The sequence below is a fragment of the Dermochelys coriacea genome, chromosome 3, assembly GCF_009764565.3.
Source record: "Dermochelys coriacea isolate rDerCor1 chromosome 3, rDerCor1.pri.v4, whole genome shotgun sequence".
Classification (NCBI taxonomy): domain Eukaryota; kingdom Metazoa; phylum Chordata; order Testudines; family Dermochelyidae; genus Dermochelys; species Dermochelys coriacea.
The window spans coordinates 50,866,015-50,884,490 of record NC_050070.1 but is presented as its reverse complement, the minus strand read 5'-3'; the positions used below and the strand labels follow the sequence as shown (position 1 = coordinate 50,884,490).

General features: G+C 35.9%; 1 protein-coding gene across 7 annotated transcripts in view; it reads right to left on the bottom strand.

The window, feature by feature from the left end:
- PHF3 (PHD finger protein 3) overlaps positions 1–18,476 on the bottom strand; it is a 78,642-nt gene that overhangs the window by 20,974 nt on the left and 39,192 nt on the right. For 4 of the 7 annotated variants that reach the window (XM_043510420.1, XM_043510424.1, XM_043510421.1 and 1 more), the window contains 5 exons: positions 11,157–11,478; positions 8,413–8,596; positions 5,193–5,352; positions 4,961–5,117; positions 3,513–3,629 (listed from right to left, as the gene is read on the bottom strand). In XM_043510420.1, the coding sequence (XP_043366355.1) occupies positions 3,513–3,629; positions 4,961–5,117; positions 5,193–5,352; positions 8,413–8,596; positions 11,157–11,478 (940 nt within the window). The remainder of the gene's footprint in view (positions 1–3,512; positions 3,630–4,960; positions 5,118–5,192; positions 5,353–8,412; positions 8,597–11,156; positions 11,479–18,476) is intronic. The other 3 variants (XM_038394048.2, XM_038394057.2, XM_038394050.2) reach the window with 1 other exon arrangement.

Below are 18,476 nucleotides of genomic sequence, written 5' to 3'. Positions count from 1 at the left end.
TCTTGTGTAGCAGATCTGAAATTCTGTGGCAGCCTCATAAAATTAAATCAGTACGGTATCCACGGTTATTGGAGAGGCACAGGAAGTAGTTTTAGTTAAGTACCTTAATTCTTTGGGGCGGGGAACTTTTTTTGTTTGTACAGTGCCTTGCACAATTGGGTCTCGGCCCTACTACAATACAAACAATAAATACTGAAATATTTAATCTTGAAATTTAAATCATCATTGAGTTTCAGAGTAAGCATCCCATTGTGCAAAACAAGGGCTGCTCACGCTTCTCCAAGGTTTCATTGTGATTGCAAACTCAGCCAAACAGCACTTAATTAGCTTACACCAATTCTGAGCTGGAACATTTTCTTCACAACCATGTAGACCAGAAACATTTTTTTAAAATGAAATCTTAGATTCTGGTGCACAATTCTACAGCAAGGGATGGGTTTTGCAGTCACAATCAAACACAGGAACCTGAGTATCGTTCAGTTTACTGTGAAGGAGAGATTTTAAAAATTGAGATGTCAGGTGATCAAAGTTTGATTATATCTGAGATAGCTACTAACCTAAGGGTACAAGTCAATTTACACTGTTTAACTTATGTACCAGCCAACCTTACTACGGGTTCACTCGTGGCATTAGCCATTGATGGACCTATCCTCCATGAATTTAACTAGTTTTAGTTTTTTTTGTTTTTTTAAACGCTGTTATAGTCTTGGCCTTCATAATATCCTCTGGCAAAGAGTTCCACAGGTTGACAGTGCATTGTATGAAGAAATACTTTCTTTTGTTTTAAACCTGCTGCCTATTAATTTCATTTTGGGACCCCTATTTCTTGTGTTATGAGAAGGAGTAAATAACACTTCCTTATTTACTTTTTCCACACCAGTCATTAATTTGTATGCCTCTATCATATCTCCCCCTTAGTCATCTCTTTTCCAAGCTGAAAAGTCCCAGTCTTATTAATCTCTCCTCGTATGGAAGCTGTTCCATAACCCTAATCATTTTTGTTGCCCTTTTCTGAACCTTTTCTAATTCCAATAAATCTTTTTTTAGATGGGGCAAACACATCTGCATGCTGTATGCAAGATGTAAGCACACCATGGATTTATATATAGAGACAATATGATATCTTCTGTCTTCTTTATGTATCCCTTTCTTAATAATTCCCAAAATTCTGTTAGGTTTTGTTTTGTTTTTTTGACAGCCACTGCACATTAAGTGGATATTTTCAGAGAACTATCCACAATGACTCCAAGATCTCTTTGAGTGGTAACAGTTAATTTAGACCCAGTTGTTTTATAGTTCAAGTTCGTTAGAACTCGTAGGAAGGCCTTGGGAAAAAAAATGTCTTATTTGGAAAAACTGGACCAGAAAGATAACTGCTAACTGATAAGATAGAAGGAAGTAGAGGCCCCAATTATTAAAGATAGTTAATAAGATTGTGCATGTTGAACTAATCCTGACTGCAAATTGGCCAAAATCTGATTTGTACCTAAGTCAGCAACAGAATATGACATTGTTTGTTAAAGGATAAAAAAGGATGAACTCTTAGAAGGTTCATTGCCAATACCTGCCTGATTAAGTTGGAGCTGTCCAACATAGGTCTAAGGTCCTGGGTTTAGTCTTGGTTAGTAACTTGATCAAATGTTTGTTTTGTTACTGTTTGGATGCAGTAAATTGTTTATTATTCAGAATAATAGTGACTTTTAGAGCAACTGTATAAATATAATTCGGTCTTGGATTTAATAAAGGAATTTATGGTTACATTTGGGTAGTGGTAAAACCTTGCATAAAGAGTAATACCAACAATGGCAGACAATTTTGTTTATCCAATTAGATTTTCAAGGTAGTATCTACACAAAAAGAGCCTCAAACTCAATTAGGAAATTAAAAAAAATAATGCATCTTGCAGTGTTCCCTCTAATTTTTCCCCACACATGTGCAGAATTAATTTTGTTATGTGCACCAATATGGAAGTCTGGGGGGATTGGACTGGGACTGAGGGAGGGGCACCTCTTCCCCATCCACAGAAGGTCCATGGGGGGCTGGGCTGGGGCCAGGGGAGGGGCGCCTCTTCCCAGGCCGTGACAGGTCCATCCGCAATCCAGGCCGCCAGTGACAGTCTGCTGCTTTGTGCTCCCCGGGGGAGCCCTCACCAGCGGCCCAGAGGAGAGACAGCAGCTGTGGGCTCCATTCCTCACCTTCCCCCCCTTCCAAGCAGCTAGCTGAGAGGAGCAGGGGAGGGAGCAGAGAGGAGCGGGGTGGGGAGGGCCTGGAGAGGAGCAGCGCTGCAGCCACTGGGTTGCAGCACAAGTGAAGTAGAATGCTGGGCCAGGGGGCTGGGCGGGCGGCCTGAGAAAGGGGCATCGCTCCCCACCTCAGCCCTGAGCACCTGCGTGGAGTTTAATAGGCAGCCCCATAGCTTAGAGGGAACTTAGGTATCTTCCCAATAAAATATGACCATCTGCAATCTCGCTTTCAACATATGGCCAGAGTAATGTAGCTGCAAGAGGCTTAAATGTGGATGTCTATTTTGAGATCACCAATGCTTTTCAAACTAAACTATCAAACTCCCTATAATTTGAAGAAATTATTTCACTTTAGATCATTCTCTCAAGACTGAGAAGTCAGATTTTTAGCCTCTACTTACTTTTTTGTTGGTGCAGGGTACTGCTCTGATGATGTGTCAGATATCAACAACAGACGCCCAAGCTGCTAGGCTAGGATTGTCAGTAATGAAAAGTATCTCCCCTCTTGAGGAAATCTGTATAACTGTGAGGGTGACCCCAGAATCTTGCTACTATATGAGGGTGAGGAGCAATGTTCACTCTAATTTTTGACAGGCCGTGTGCACAAAAAATTTCTTCTGTGCAAATTGTTGTATTTTTGTGCGAGAAGTGTTTTGCCATGTGTGCAGGGTTTAGGATCTGTGCACGCGCGCATATGCGCACAGCTTAGAGGGAACAGTGGTGAGGAGGAAGACATCAATCTGAAGACAGAGCAGAAGGAGAGGAGTAGAAGCATCTGTACGGGAAGGAGAAAATATACGACTCCTGGTTTGGATGCAGAAGCTACCCCCTTACTTCACTGACACTACAGTTCAGTGAACCCTGCTCACCAACTCATCTTCCCTTTCAAAACAGCAACTGTCTGCAACTCTCACTAGGTGGGACTGTGGGCTTCTTGGACTGCCAATCAGTAACATCAAATAGTTTGTTCACCTATTTTAAACCCTTCTCACCACAAAATGACTCAAATGATCCCATAATCCAGCTCTTCACTCTTCTTTTCAAATACACTTTTGAATGTAATAGTTACTACATTCACTTCTCTGGGCTTAGCGAATGGGAGTACAGTCTCTGCCCTTCCTTCCTCTCCTTAGCCAAGTTCTATCCGATCGGATTTTTTTCAACAAGTATTTTGAATTTCTGAAAGTGTACAGGTAACTTGAAAACCAAATAAAGTTAAAGATCTCATTCTACACATCTCATTCTACAACTGTAGTTGACAAATCTTACGTGTCTGTTTTCTCTTTGTCTCCAAGCAGCTAGCTCTTTAGAAGCCAGCTCTTCAGGGCTCATTCTTATGAGATGATCAGGGGTAACCTCTCCTTTCAGTACTCTCTTAAATAATATCTGGAAGAAGGATAAACATTAACTAGTGCTGTAAAAAAAAAAAAGTTGATTTCTAACAACAAATAAATAAGCAGCAAATTAAAACAACTGGAGTCGCAGAATAACCTTTGGGAATATATTCTATACTTAATGCCAGCACTATACATTCTTATCTATAACCCATTATTCCTGGGAATACATATTACATTACAGCTATTTCAGACATTAAGAGGTATTATTGTGGAAAGCATTAATGGGTTTTGTAGAAGGAAACAATTCTGTAGGCCATTAATTGTTTTCCCCACAACAAAGCCAGAAATTGGTTAAACTTTTTTTCTTTAAACATTTCATATTTACAATTACAGAAACATAAGATGATGTTCAAAAGGAAAATTAGCTTAGACCTAATGCAGCAGTGATTTCATAAAAGATATTTTTTCAGATCTTTAAAAAGAATGTAGCAAATTATATACAGTACTCAGCAGAAAAAGGGTTGGAGGAAGAACTATAGAGGCTAGTCTGTACACAGTTTTTATTCCAATTTAGATCACTTAAATTAAATGGGTGTGATCCACTTGGGTAGCCATGTAAAACAGGTAAGAAAAACTAGTTCTTTGTACTCCAGAAGGAGGATCTATAGAACTTTGTGCATTACCCAGCGAACAGTGAGCTCAAGTTTGCATCTTTCAAGTAACCCGCATTGGACTTATATAGTAATCTATGTACCAAGACAAGGACATGTAGTTATGGAAGACATACAAGAATGGTGAAAATGGTCAAGAACAGAGGAACGGATAGAGTTCCATGAACCAACACAAATTTTCTGGTTAAAAATCCTGTCCTTGAGGACAAAAAGAATGATGGCCAGTAGTGGGTAGGTAGATGGGAGGGAAAGGATATGATGCAGCCTAATGGAATGTCTTCACACAAAAATGTTACTACAGTAGTGGTGTGGAGACTGATTAGGGGATTAATAATTCTGAAATGAATGGAATAAAGGTGAAACAGAAGGATAGGCTGTTGGACAGAACTGAAAGTGGACATGCGTGAAATGAGACTATGTGAAAAGCAGTGGCTGAAAGACAGACAGTGAAAGGAGAGAAACAGGCTACAAGGGTTGGACAATGGAAGGAATATGGCAGCATGGGCAAGGAGTCATGAGTAAATATGGACATTGGAGACTCAAAGCTCTTAACTGAATAGGGAAAGGAGGAAAGAATATGGAGAAAAATGGAAGGAGATGACTTCTATAGAATAAGAGAAAGGAAAAGAAGGTGAACACCAGGATATGAAACACTTAATCAGCTAAAGGATTTCTTTCTGTGAAAGAACTATAGATGAAGAACACGTACATTATTTTTGGGATCCTTTAGATTGAACATCAAACTTCTGTATTTGTTCTTGTATTTAGAATCTGTGTCCCGAAAAAAAGAAAACAGTTCTTTTTCAATCCTTGTGGCAACTTTTGCTGCTCTTTCCTCAGGAATCTTCAAACTGGAGTCTGTAAGTCTGAAAAAAGAGAGTACAGAATTTTTTTAAATAAATAACTATATACGAAAACAGACAATTCATTTGGTAACGTACCTATACCTTTTCATCAAAATTTCTTTAAGAGACTGTCTGACACTTTGTCTTATCTGATCAGCAGAAGGTTTAGAAGCTGGCACAGCTGGTGGAGGTATATTACCAGTTGCTCCCACTTTCTCAGTTTTCTTTTTCTTGAATTCTTGTTTCTCGTGAACACCTAAATCAAAATATACTAAAAATTAAAATCTTAAAGATAATTTTACAGTAGCTTGAATCTGGTTTTTTTTGTTTCTTGTTTTTTTTTAATTTAAAAAAACAAACAAGGGCTTGAACAGATTAAAAACAAACAAAAAAACCTACATAAAGGTGACCTAAAAAGAGGGCACAATAGATTTGTGATCCATATTTTAAATTGCATGGATAAAGCTTAAAAGGTTTCTTTACAAAAAATAAATATTGAGGGATAAGCGGTGTTTCTGCTTGTTTTTAAAAACACAGGAAATTCAGATCTTATCTATCCTAGAACATTAGGGATAAACAGCAAATTAATGGAAAGATCTTTATTCAGACTGTCTTAAAACTCTGGGGGCAGCTGTTGGCTTTTATTTAACACCAACATCCAACAAATGTTTGAAGAAAGAATGTCTTTGTTAAGATTTTTAAACAATCTCACCCCTTCAAAGACTTAATGACATTACTAAACAAGAGCAGAAAATACAGTTAGCTCCCTGTTGTGTTTTGGGTATTTGTTAAATCAACTACTGCAGGTCTGTTCTAATAATGCAATTTCTGTATTGTTACTGTTGAAATGCCTATCAGTATTTTTGAAAGGATGATCAAAAAAGAACTGATGTTATTAAGTATATTAATTTACAGCAGTGAATCCACATCAGACATGCCTTTGCCTTATGTTCAAAGGAGAATAGTGTGCAATAATGAGAAACTATTTATATTAAAGTATCAACTTTACTATCTAGAAAAATTGTATTTTTATATAGAACACACACGTTCATTCCTTTCATATATAAAGTGTACTGAAGAAAAATGTCCTTAAAATTTAATTATTTTAAGAAACCATGTACATTATCAGAATTCCAAGAAAATTTTCTAAGACTTCTAGAACAGCAGCACTCAGTTACTGTCACTTTTGATTAAACAAAAATATTCCCAAGCTTCTGTAGTCCGTTGTTTTATGGATTTTTTTCTTCCACATTTAACCAACCAAAAAGAAAATAGGCCAGCTTTTATTAGTTTGACTTTATTCAGATGTTCAGCTCTATGAATCTGTCTAAAAATGCACATTTAGTTGTTCAGTGAAGTAAACTGAAAATTTACATAGTGGAAAGCACTTATCTGTGCATAAAAATTCATTTTAATTTAAACTAAACTTTCCCATTGAAATTGACATTTCTAAGTCCATTAGCCCTAAATTTCTTCCAGCTGTTAAACCTGTATGACAGAAGCATGGAAGATTATAAACACTTTCTTATACTAAGCATTCAGACTGAGGCAGGCACTATGGAAAATTTCTGCATGAAGTTTGGGAGAAACATGGAACTGAAAACCCGGTCCTATAATGGAAAATGTCAAGCCATTTTAAGAATAGAAAATGCTACAAATTTGTATTTTGAATAGACAATGCTACAAATTTTTCCAGGAGAAAAAAAATAAAACCTTAATTAATGATCAGTTAAAGATTAAAGATCAGCCTTATAAAGGTATTTAGGCATTGCTGTGCTCAGCATTGCAAAACCAACTGATTTAGGAGCCTAAGTTTCATGTTTCAAAAGGGCTCTTAAGTGCCTAAATCACTGCTAATGGGATTTAAGCTTCTAAGTGTCTAAATACCTCCAGAAAACGAGGCTTAGGCACTGCAATGCTGAGCACAGCTACACCAAAATACCTTTTTAAAAATCTGGGCCTGCCAACCTAAAAAGGTCTATGTTTAACCATTTATGTGCTAAATGACCTCACCAATATTTCCTATGTTAGAGGAATTGAGCTTAGAAATATAATTTAACAATTTAATATTTTTTTCCTTTCTTTACTTTAAAATCCTTTTGCTACTTCCTGATTCACTGGAACTATTCCATAATGTATCTGTGATATCACACCTACCAGAAGTCTCATTCTTATCCCTGGTTTCAGAGTAGCAGCCATGTTAGTCTGTATTCGCAAAAAGAAAAGGAGTACTTGTGGCGCCTTAGAGACTAACAAATTTATTTGAGCATAAGCTTTCGTGAGCTACAGCTCACTTCATCAGCAATTCATGGTATCAAGGATGTCGAAGATTCCTGCAAGCTGACATTTTTAGCAAACCAAGGATTTCTCAGGGATTAGGAAGGAAGAATTTTTAAACTTTACTGGTTCTATTCAGCACATAAGTTTCAATTTAAATATGCATTTATTTTTAAGGTTTAAAATATATTCTTCCAACCAAAACCATAAAATTACTAGAATGTCAGTGTTAGAGAAGGGCCAAGAAACAATTCTTGCAATTAGGTCAACATTATATGTAGGCCAGAGTCAGAGTTTGTGTTCACGGATTAACCAGCCAGCTGTAGTTATATGGCACTGAAATTTCATGAGTTGCTCTCAGAAGATTTCTGCCCCAAATTGTATAAATTTCATAAGATAATCTTATAATATTATTTGTGTAAGATTTCTGGCACATTAGTTTGTAACTTAATTGGAGTTGGAAAATATGCCCCTTACAATTTTGATGCAATTTAGAAGCAAAATTTTATGGGGAGTTTGGATAAGAACACTCTCCCTCCTCCCCACTTTTTCCAATGACATTTGGGGCAAGGGAGCTAGGTGATATTTTCAATGCAGAAGAAATTTAAAGTAAATATTATATCCAACAACCATCATAACATGTAAAGTCATACACATAGTATTTCATATTTTTCTAGAGCAGCAATGCTTAATATTTTTCAATGTAAACCAAATTTTGTAAATTGTGAGCATTTCTCTCCCATTCTTGATAGCACAGACCACCTCTCCTTCCATTTACAATCATGTAATACTCGTGCAGCAATTATAGAAGCTGCTTAAATGGAAGAGTAACATTAGGAAAGTTTTTCATGCATTTTCAACTGGTAAACAACATTAAAAGAAGCAAAAAAAAAATTCAACACCATGTGAGCAGCCTGCTTTCTGCAGACCACAAGCAAGTGTTCCATGCCCCCAAATTTAAGAAGTGCTGCTATATGTAGAACTTTCATGTCTTGCTGTATTCACACATGAACTATAGTTGCTTTTGGAGTCTTATTACCTGATTTTGCGGTCTTTTCACTTGAGCAGGAAACACTAAGAGAATCTTTATTTATTTTTTCACTTTTCTCTTCAGAGCATCGACGAGGAAGTGTAACTGTTTGTCCCATTTTCCGAATAGGAACTTGGCCTCTTTTAATATCAGAATCTCTGCATTCTGACAAATTCCTCACATCACCTGATTCCTGAAACAAATACTTTAATATATTAGTCTTGTAACAAATGTGAAAATGAACTAAACTGCTACAAATCTTCCCCAAAGTAGATTTTAAAAATAAAAATGTTGTATAATAAAAATCTCAAACTGAGATGATATAAAGACATGCTCCTTAAAAAGCTATTGAAAAAGATGTCACAATTTACCACGAAGCAGTGTTTAACCGGTACTTCAAAAATTGGGTTCTTTGGTCTTGTGCTGTATTACCAAGGTAGCATTCCAGAGAACATGCAATAAGTTCCTTGTTGAAAGCAGCTGTATTTTCTCAGTTAACTATTTAAAATTTTTAAAGTATATCATATGTGCAGATAGATTACACCTGTCACCAAAGTAACTCATATGCAATAAACCTGGCAAATGCGCACAGCAAACAAGATCTAGTTAGAAAGGAAATAAATATTACTCAAAAGGAAAAACAAATCTCTAAATCTCAATTTAAAAAGACTCCCACTGACTTCAATTCAGTTAGTATGAGTGCAGGGGGATGTTAAAAGGCCTAATTCCCATTGAAGATCCTGGAGAAGGGCTCAAAGAGGTTTATTATTAATTATTATTTTGTTGAATAAAGTTTGTTGTTTTTTAAATCCACCAAGTGAAATGTAGATAAAATGAAGATGGGCATATAAAGAAGATACAAAACTTTCTCAATAGCTACATTATGAAAAGAAAAGGTGAATAAAAAATCAAATATACTTGGAAAAAGCATTTTATAAACATTTTAATCCAGACTAGTTAAAAACTTGAATTTAAATTTGTACTCTTCTGTTTAAAGAACTAAGGTTTCTAATCTTTAAAACTGACCAAACCAAATCAGTTGCTATTTGTAGTGTTGCAGCCATTTTGGTCCCGGAATATGAGAGACAAGGTGGGTGAGGAAATATAAAAGATATCACCTCACTAACCCTGTCTAATCAAATCAGTGTAATTTGTGGAATATATAATGTATATTTTCAGAATGGGCATCACAGAAGGATTCATGAGACATGCATTAAAAGTTGAGGCAGTTTTATTTCCATTTAGTTAATATTACATGCTGGTTTTGGTGATCTTCAGATGAATTCTAAATACAGATTACAATGAATATAAGTTAGGGTTGGGTTTTTTTAACTAAATGTTAACTATCGCATTCATAATTTTAATCATATCCTAAAAAAAAAAAAAGAACATGAATAACTAATTAAACTAAGCCATTTCATTGCTTTAAAAATTAGGTTTTGATTGGTCAAATGAGATCCAGAAAATAAATAATTAAAAACGGGGTGTCAGGCAGGGACAGAACAGGCGGGAGAATGACAATTAGTCATTTAAATCTTTTTTCTCTTCTGCTATTAATGATTTAAACCACAATGCTGAAAAAACCCTAAATTGTTCAAGCAATCAAAACTAAAGTGTTGCTTTCATTTGGTCTCACAGTCACACTGACATTTAAACGATTTATGCATTGTATAATATAGCAAACTGGGCTACATACTTGCTGAACCACTAACCCAATTCTCCAAAGTAATACAACATGACATACAAACCCATCACTGATCCTCCTAAGCAGTATGGGACTAGCTCTGGGGCGATCAGTTAAACAATGTCACCTGGTATTAGACAAATTCCTAGTAAGGAATCTGACCTAGTTTAACAAACAGGACTTGCTGTGAGACAGTAATAGCATCTTTGGGTAAAAAAAAAAAATACATCTGTTTTAATTGAGTCTTATATCAAAGGGCAGTGAAATCCATGAGCTCTAGATATCTATACAAGAATGACTGCATTGAGAGAGGTGACTAATTAGCCCCAGAAAAAAGTTAACTGGGAAGCTGGTTTACAAGACATTTCCATGAACATCAGACACAAAAACCAAAAAGTAGTAAGGAAAGATCATGAAGTATTCTGATCAAGCGTTTAAAGCCTTGACGCACAGGCTTTAAATGTTCTTAGACAGATGGAGTTGACAACTGAACAGAAGGGATATTTAAATAAGATCTTTATTATTATGAATTGAAATTTTTTTTTAGAAATACCACCCTCCACCACCAAACCTTGGACATGTATTCCCTGGGAGAGCTCTGAACCTCTGTGGGAGGGAGTACAGCTCCAGGAATTTTCCCTCCTGCAGAACTATACTGCCTCTTCATCTGTGTTAACGAGCCAACTTGCTTTAGGGAAGCAAGCTGTCTCTTCCTCATCTCCAGAAGCTGGCATGCAAGATAATCATTATCCTGTAATAACCATTAAGACAGGGGAGGGTTTGCAAAATCATATTTTTGCATGTGTGCACACATACAAAAAAAACCCCAAGGTAACAGCAGATTAGCAACAGTACTCTCTTCAAAATAGCCACACCAATTTAAAGGAACTAATTGGAACAGTATACCTATGGCAAAACATTACATGACAAGTTTTAGCCTAGACTGAAGTTTTATGAAGAGTTATAAATCTGAGGGGAATTATTTTAATTGAAAGAAATAAGTACTATAATATTTCAAATAGTCAAGAATATTTTTTAAGGAACTTTAACCATCTTAAATAAGACTTACCCGTCTAAAAATTTTGACTTTGTGTTTCATTGTATCATCTGTCTGTTTAGCTTTCTCATTTGTTACACTGGGATTACCAGTGGGAGTTTGCTTTGACATCCCAGGCTTTTCACATTCCATTGTTCTATCTTCTCTATATGCTTCAAGTTGGGTGTCCAGTGTATTTTGATCACAAGATTCTGTTTTTTTGTCTTCTTCAGCACAACATTTTACACACACATATTCTTTATCTTCTTCTCCCATTCGTTGTGCTTGAGAAAGACTCAACCCAACACAGTCACCATGAAACCAATCATCACACCTACCACAGCCTACCATAAACCTGAAAATAAAACAAAATAGTATCAATCAATGCACAGGGAGAGGTAGAATTTCACATCAACTATAGCCTACTTGTTAAATAATTTATCAAAATAGAGCAATTTGTTCTTACCTGATAAATTATTTTCTTTTTAAGCTTTACATCCATTACTCCAGCCTTACGACATGGTTATATATGCCCATGTGAAACTGAGAAAGTGTGGCATAATAGTCCAGGAGATCACAATCTCAACATGAATTCCCACCCATAACCCCACACAGACAAAGAAGTCCTCCTTAGGAATACAGTTTAGAGAAAAAGTCATAGAAAAATAAAAGGTGGCTCTCAAAACTGATAAGCATAAGACTTGAAAAGATAATATGCTCCGACAAGAAAAAGTTTACTCTCTGCACTGGCATCAAGGAATCCAACCTGGCAATAGGCAACATCCCAAATATGGAACTAACATAAGCTGCCAAAGCATAAAGAAAATGTTCAAAAATTTTGACAATGAACAAAAAACTCAACTAAATCCACTACTTAAACCTCAAGCCATTAAAAATCTGATAGAATAAACCAATAGCGAGTATGACTGATTTCAGTGAATTGTTACGTTTTGTTTTATTCCTCTCTAAGTTTTGTGGGGCACAGGCTCGTATTCTTCAAACCATGGCTGGTTTGGCCATCATTTTCATGGACATGCTGTTTTTCCACTACATTGCAAAACTTTGTACATTTATTCACCCAAGTCAGTGGACATTTAAGAAAACTTTTCAACCCCTGAAATGCGGACGAAAAATTGATGTCATCTCATTTGGTCTTCTCATAGATCTGCTTTTGTATTTTGTGTGCAGAGATAACTTTACTTAGTTAAAGTTAACATCCATTTTCTAATGTCTGCAAAGACCATGGGTATCTAACAAGGTTATGATTTTGCAAGTATTTTGGTATATTGTGAAGTCCTCCATTCTCTGCCCATCAGGTGCAATGCTCTAGTCAAATTATTTTTGAAGAATGTAGAAAACAATCTTTCCCTAAACTGCAGAGACTTAATACATGAATGTATCTATCTAGAAATACTATTCCTGCTAACAGTCCTTTTTTAAAAAATATATATCAAATAACCCCTTGCCTTAAAATCGAGACAGGCTAACTCTAAAGACCATTCATTATTCAACTGATGTGAAATTTCAGAGCTCTCATGTCTGATGCTATCTTTCCCTTCTGAGCTTTTTTCCATTTTGTTTTTAAGAATCTGGAAAACAAAAATGGAGTTACATTTTGAATCAAAGACATCCATACTGGCCACAAGAATATCCTTGTAAGTGTAGATAGGTTCTTTAATGCTGAGCACCTTGATCAGGGAATTCTTACTAATTAAATAGAAGACAACACTAAATTTAAAGTAATACAGTGCAAAGTTAACCATCAGCTCAAATAGTTTTATGGCAAGTGCTTTAGAAGCAAGTAAAAGATAATGATTTGCAAACCCTAATCTGATCTTACCAGAAAGACCCAAGAGTGAGTTCTATTAACTCCCTTTTGTCAAAAGATCCCAAGGAACCAGATTCCTATTCACCTACCTCTCTCAGTTGTGATGCTGAAGCTACTTGATGACTCACCTACTTTGCAAGAATATAGTTCTATCATAAATTATGCTTAAAGGTTCAGATATTCTTTGGTTCTCATTCCCTAGAAACTGAAGGTAAACATTCCAGATGGCTCTGAGACAATGGCAGTTGGTCTGTGTAAGAAACTACAGGAAGCTCAAAAGACCAAAAAACCTGAAAGCCTATTTGTCTAATACTAGAAACTGGAGACCCAAAAGTAGGAAGCTAGTCAATAGGTTGTCTTGGCTCTGATCACTTTTATACCAGTATAAATCAGCAGTAAAGTCAATGGAGTTATACAGTGGTTTAAGAGGAGAATTCGGTCCAGAAATTTTCGGGGAAAAAAATCACTTCCAACTAGCTAATTTCTCTGAGATTCCAACTTTACTTGACATAATGACTGTTTTCCTGTTGCAAACAATCCAGTTATCTGGTTTGTAAATCAGAAAAGCAATCTTTTCACTATTGTTTGTGTATACTTATTTCATGACCACTTATTTTGCTTAAAACATGCTAGCAAGTAGCACTCATGTGTTCAGTTCCAATCATAAAAGCTACAAGTTCCTGAAAGCTTTCTAGAAGTATGATACGAGTATTTTCAGATCTACATTCTGGCACAAAGGAAAATTCAGAAGTTGGTTAGGTTTAGAGGTAATCACTTTTCTCAGCCTCATAACAACCACCACCAAAATATTCATGAACATACTCAGAGTCAGAGAGAGACTGAAGGGAAGTTAAAATCCTGAAAATTATTGTTCTTTACTGTCAGTCATGGGGCACACACCTGATGGGAGTATATATAGTATGAATTTCTGTTTTACAATTCAATGATCCACAGGAGTATGTTCCATTTAGACGACAGACGTCTGCCTCACTGTAAGAAAATATTGGGACACCAAAAATGGATATAAAAACTCTTCCCCTCCCCCCCCCCCAACATATAATGTAATGTTTCCACTGTAGTTGGAGAGTTTTTAAAGCAAACAGCCAATTTTTTCAAATTTTTCTCATGTTTAAATAAAGATGTTTATATCCATTGTTGGTGTGCCAAGGCACTATTAATTCATTTTGGTTAAAATTTGAAGGAAACAAGGAATATAATTTCTAGCAGCAGTGACTGGCCATTGAAGTGGAATTAAATTTAGATACTATTTAACTCATCTTTTAATTTGATATGGAAATCAAATATAGCTGCTACAGCTGTTATCTTTGAGAATTTTTCTGCAACTAATGGCCACTAAGTTGTTTGATACACTAAGAAAATAACCAAACATTTTAATTACTTTCTAGATGAAGAGAACAGATTAAGATGATCAAGCGTGGAGAAAGGATCTCCATAGACTGATATCTGAATAGTATTTGGACTGATATGTGGTCAGCACTGTTCCTTTCCCAGGAGGAATACAAGGTCCCAAACATAAAATGGTACTGAGCAACCTCAACTATGGAGTTAAGACACTCAGGACTTGGTCCTCTAAGGTTCTAACAGGCTACCTATTTTCAAAAGTAGAATGGTGGACAGGTGTGTTCTAAATAGTCTAAGAGCTAGGTGATTAAGAATGTCTCATTTTTCAGAACCTTGAATACTGGCAACTTTGTTAACCTGAAAGAGCTTATTCTGTAAAACGAGGGCTGTAACTTTCATTTGGCCTGTCTGAAATCTACACTAGAAACACCTAAGACCATTCTTTAATAATACTGAAAATAAGGCAAGTTTGAAGTTTCAAGTGAATCTTTAATTTCTCTAACTATATCTAATCTGCTCTCAGAGGCGTAGCCATGTTAGTCTGTACCCACAAAAACGAGTAGTATCGTGGCACCTTTAAGACTAACAGCTTTATTTGGGCATAAGCCTTCATGGGTTAAAAAATCCCACTTATGAAGTGGGTTTTTACCCACGAAAGCTTATGCCCAAATAAATCTGTTAGTCTTTAAGGTGCCACCAGACTCCTCATTGTTTTTATATCTAATCTAGATCATTTTAAACTATGAAGTACATCAGAGGGCCTAAGTAGTTTTCAAAGAAAAAACTGACCATTGCTCAAAGCCCCAGATATGTGCGGCTTATTGGAGGAAATATAGCTGTCAATGGTACATTTTCTATTGGTTACAGATCAATGCAGACAAAACAAGACTCTCTCTCTTCAGAGACAGAACCTATAGCATTCTCAAATCAGGATGAGTATTGTATACTTGTGTTATAGCAAAGATGACCTCATTCTGGTCTGCAGTGAAGTGAACTATCAAAAGAAATGACTGTCTGGAGACACAGTTATCCTTAATTAGCTTTTTTTGGTACTTTATGAGAAGACCCAACTTTTATTGCATTTAAGATTGCACAAAAAAGCATCCTATAAACAAATTAAGGCTATAAGGTTGTATCCAGAATAGGAAATCTGGTACCATATAACTCTCCACTCTTAGGTGCAATTATGGAGGCTGTACCTCAGGAATTTACATTTACAACTGTTTTGTCTAATCCTACTCAGAGGAGATGGAATTGTAATAAATATATTTGTGTTCTACCTACACTATAACTTCCACTCTTTCTACCAGTGAATCTCCACCACTGGTAAACTGCAGGTCCTTATTTTCCTAGTGTAGACAAGTCTTAAATTTGCTACTCATTTTAAATTAATTTTTCAATGTATTTATTTATTTGCAAATCCAGAAAAAAATTCACTAGCAATTTCAACTCTGGCAGGTAGATGATCTAGCTATTTCCCACATGGTCACAAGGGTTCAGAGAAAGGGAACAAAGGTTCTTATTTGACCACTAGAATGGGAATAATTTGATTTTCCATGGGACCTTTTCTAATCTTTATCCACATTATGGGTGTTCATCTGCACCAACAAAATTAGTTTAGGTAATAGGAGTTATGGTTGGATAATGGTGAAGCTAGGTAATGCACAAAGATTAATAAAGGAGTCAAGGAGGGTTGAGGCCTGGCTTGAAGGATCAAGGATTTCTTCTTGCACAGCTGTCACAGACTTGTGATTGAAGATGTTCTGATATCCTGGACTATTAACACCAAAAATTCTGACTGTAGACTGCTTCATAGTTTGAAGTGTGAGGACTTTACCCATGTTGTAAGGCTGGATTGGAAGATGTAAAGCTGAAAGAGAAAGAAATATGGTTTAAAATATTAATTCACACCAACACATTGAGTAAATCATAGAAGAATCATAGAAGATTAAGGTTGGAAGAGACCTCAGGAGGTCATCTAGTCCAACCCCTTGCTCAAAGCAGGACCAACACCAACTAAATCATTCCATCCCAAACGATCAGAACTGCTTTCTCGTACTTTAATTGAAAAGTTCTGTAATATACAAGAAGCACAAAATAGTCGATGGTATATAAAAATATTATTGTCCCTGGAAGGGACCTCCTTTAATTCAGTAGAACTTTTAAGTATAAAAAAGAGTTATGTCTTATTCCTCTGAGAGAGGAATTCCTGCCTGTCTCCATATACTAAGATGAAGAGATAGTCACGTGAAGTATCTAATATTAGAAATGAATTGGATTATACAAAGAAAAGATTGAGAGTAATGAAAACCTTCTATTATCTCCTTTAGGATTAGCACATCTTTTCAAATCTCTTGGCATACACATTCATTTAGAGGAAGGAAAGCCCATGCTTAATGATTCATTTCAAAAGATAAAAATGTCCAGGCTGTATTTTTTCTAACACTAGTTATAACAAATGGAATGTGTTCAAGCAAAAGCAGATTGCTGAATGGCTGACAATTATTGAGGAATAAGAGTTTAAAAATACATCAGCCAGAAGTCAATTTATTCATAAATTATTTGCTTTGAAAACTACACTCATTAACACAACACAACACACACACACACACACACACACCCCTCCCAGAAAAGGAGTACTGGTGGCACCTTAGAGACTAACAAATTTATTTGAGCATAAGCTTTCGTGAGCTACAGCTCACTTCATCGGATGCATCTGGCTTATTTGAGCATAAGCATAAGCATCTTGCATCCGATGAAGTGAGGTGTAGCTCACGAAAGCTTATGCTCAAATGAATTTGTTCGTCTCTAAGGTGCCACCAGTACTCCTTTTCTGTTTTGCGAATACAGACTAACACGGCTGCTACTCTGAAACACACAAAACGGAAAGGGTTCTATAAATCAGTCAAAACGAAGATCAATAATGGTCAGTGTTCAGCATCATTTGATATAGTTAATAAATTTAATACATACATACATCACTCGAAGTCATTTGCTTAGCATTTTGTATTTGCAGTATATAGCAACAGATCATGGACAACACATCACTACTGCCATCTTGCAACCATGTTTCATTCCAGCCCACTCTCTATTAATGGGAACAAGGCCCCAATCTCAGAAAAATTTACACAAGTGAAGGTACTACTCAGGTGTGTAAAATTAAGCACATGCATGTTTGCAGAATTGGGGGGCTTAATTGGAAAGAAAAAAGGAAAATAAAAACAGCAGTAAAGTGTAATTAGATAATCAAAAAGTATTTTAAAAACACTCCATACTTTAATAACAATCATTATTTTCCATGTGTACATAATTCAAGAAATTTGTAACAGTCCTATTTTAAAATTTAGTGTCAGTATAAAGATTCGTTCACTTTCTGGACATTATTTTATGAAACAATTTGTCTACTACTGGCTCAGTTGTGTTATATCTGTATCACATTCCACAGCTCAGCAGGACACAGGATGGAAACCAATTTTTATATTACCTTTTCCTGAATTAATAGAGATTTAGCTAGGTGAAGAATTAACTAAGGGTGAATGACTGCACTCTTAGTCAACCATCACCTTGATGCACACACACATTCAGAGATCCGATTCACAGGAGCTTTAGAGGAGTCTACATGTTCCACTCTAACAAGCAACTATAGCCAATGGAAAGACTACTGACTTCAGTGGGCTCTGATTCAGACTAAGTGTGATAGTTTACTTTCGAGGAGATCCCCAGTAAATAAATTAGTATGCGTTCTCGTGATATCAAAGCATCTTTGTGCCTGCATTGGTTTGTTTATTGCAAGTCTAGCTATGGGAGGGATTTTGTAGCAACAAGAACAACCTGGCTTTTAAAAATGTATCATCCGATCTAATCTAGATGGCACTCATAGCAAGGCAAAAGAGCAATGTCTATTTATTTATTTTTTTACACCACGTTTCAATAGAACAACCTTTATTTTTATTTTATTTTTTTTTTTAAGAAAGAAAAATCAGAAGAAAATTTTCCTTCTGAATGTCTAGTGTTACCAGGAGCTTTTCAGCAAGGAAGAAAGGGCAGGGTCAAGAGCAAAAAACAAAAAAGTATAGTGTGTGAGACAGGACCATCAACAAAATGATGAACCTAACTAAACAAAGTGAAGTCAAATGCACAAAGTAATGAAACTGAAAAAAATA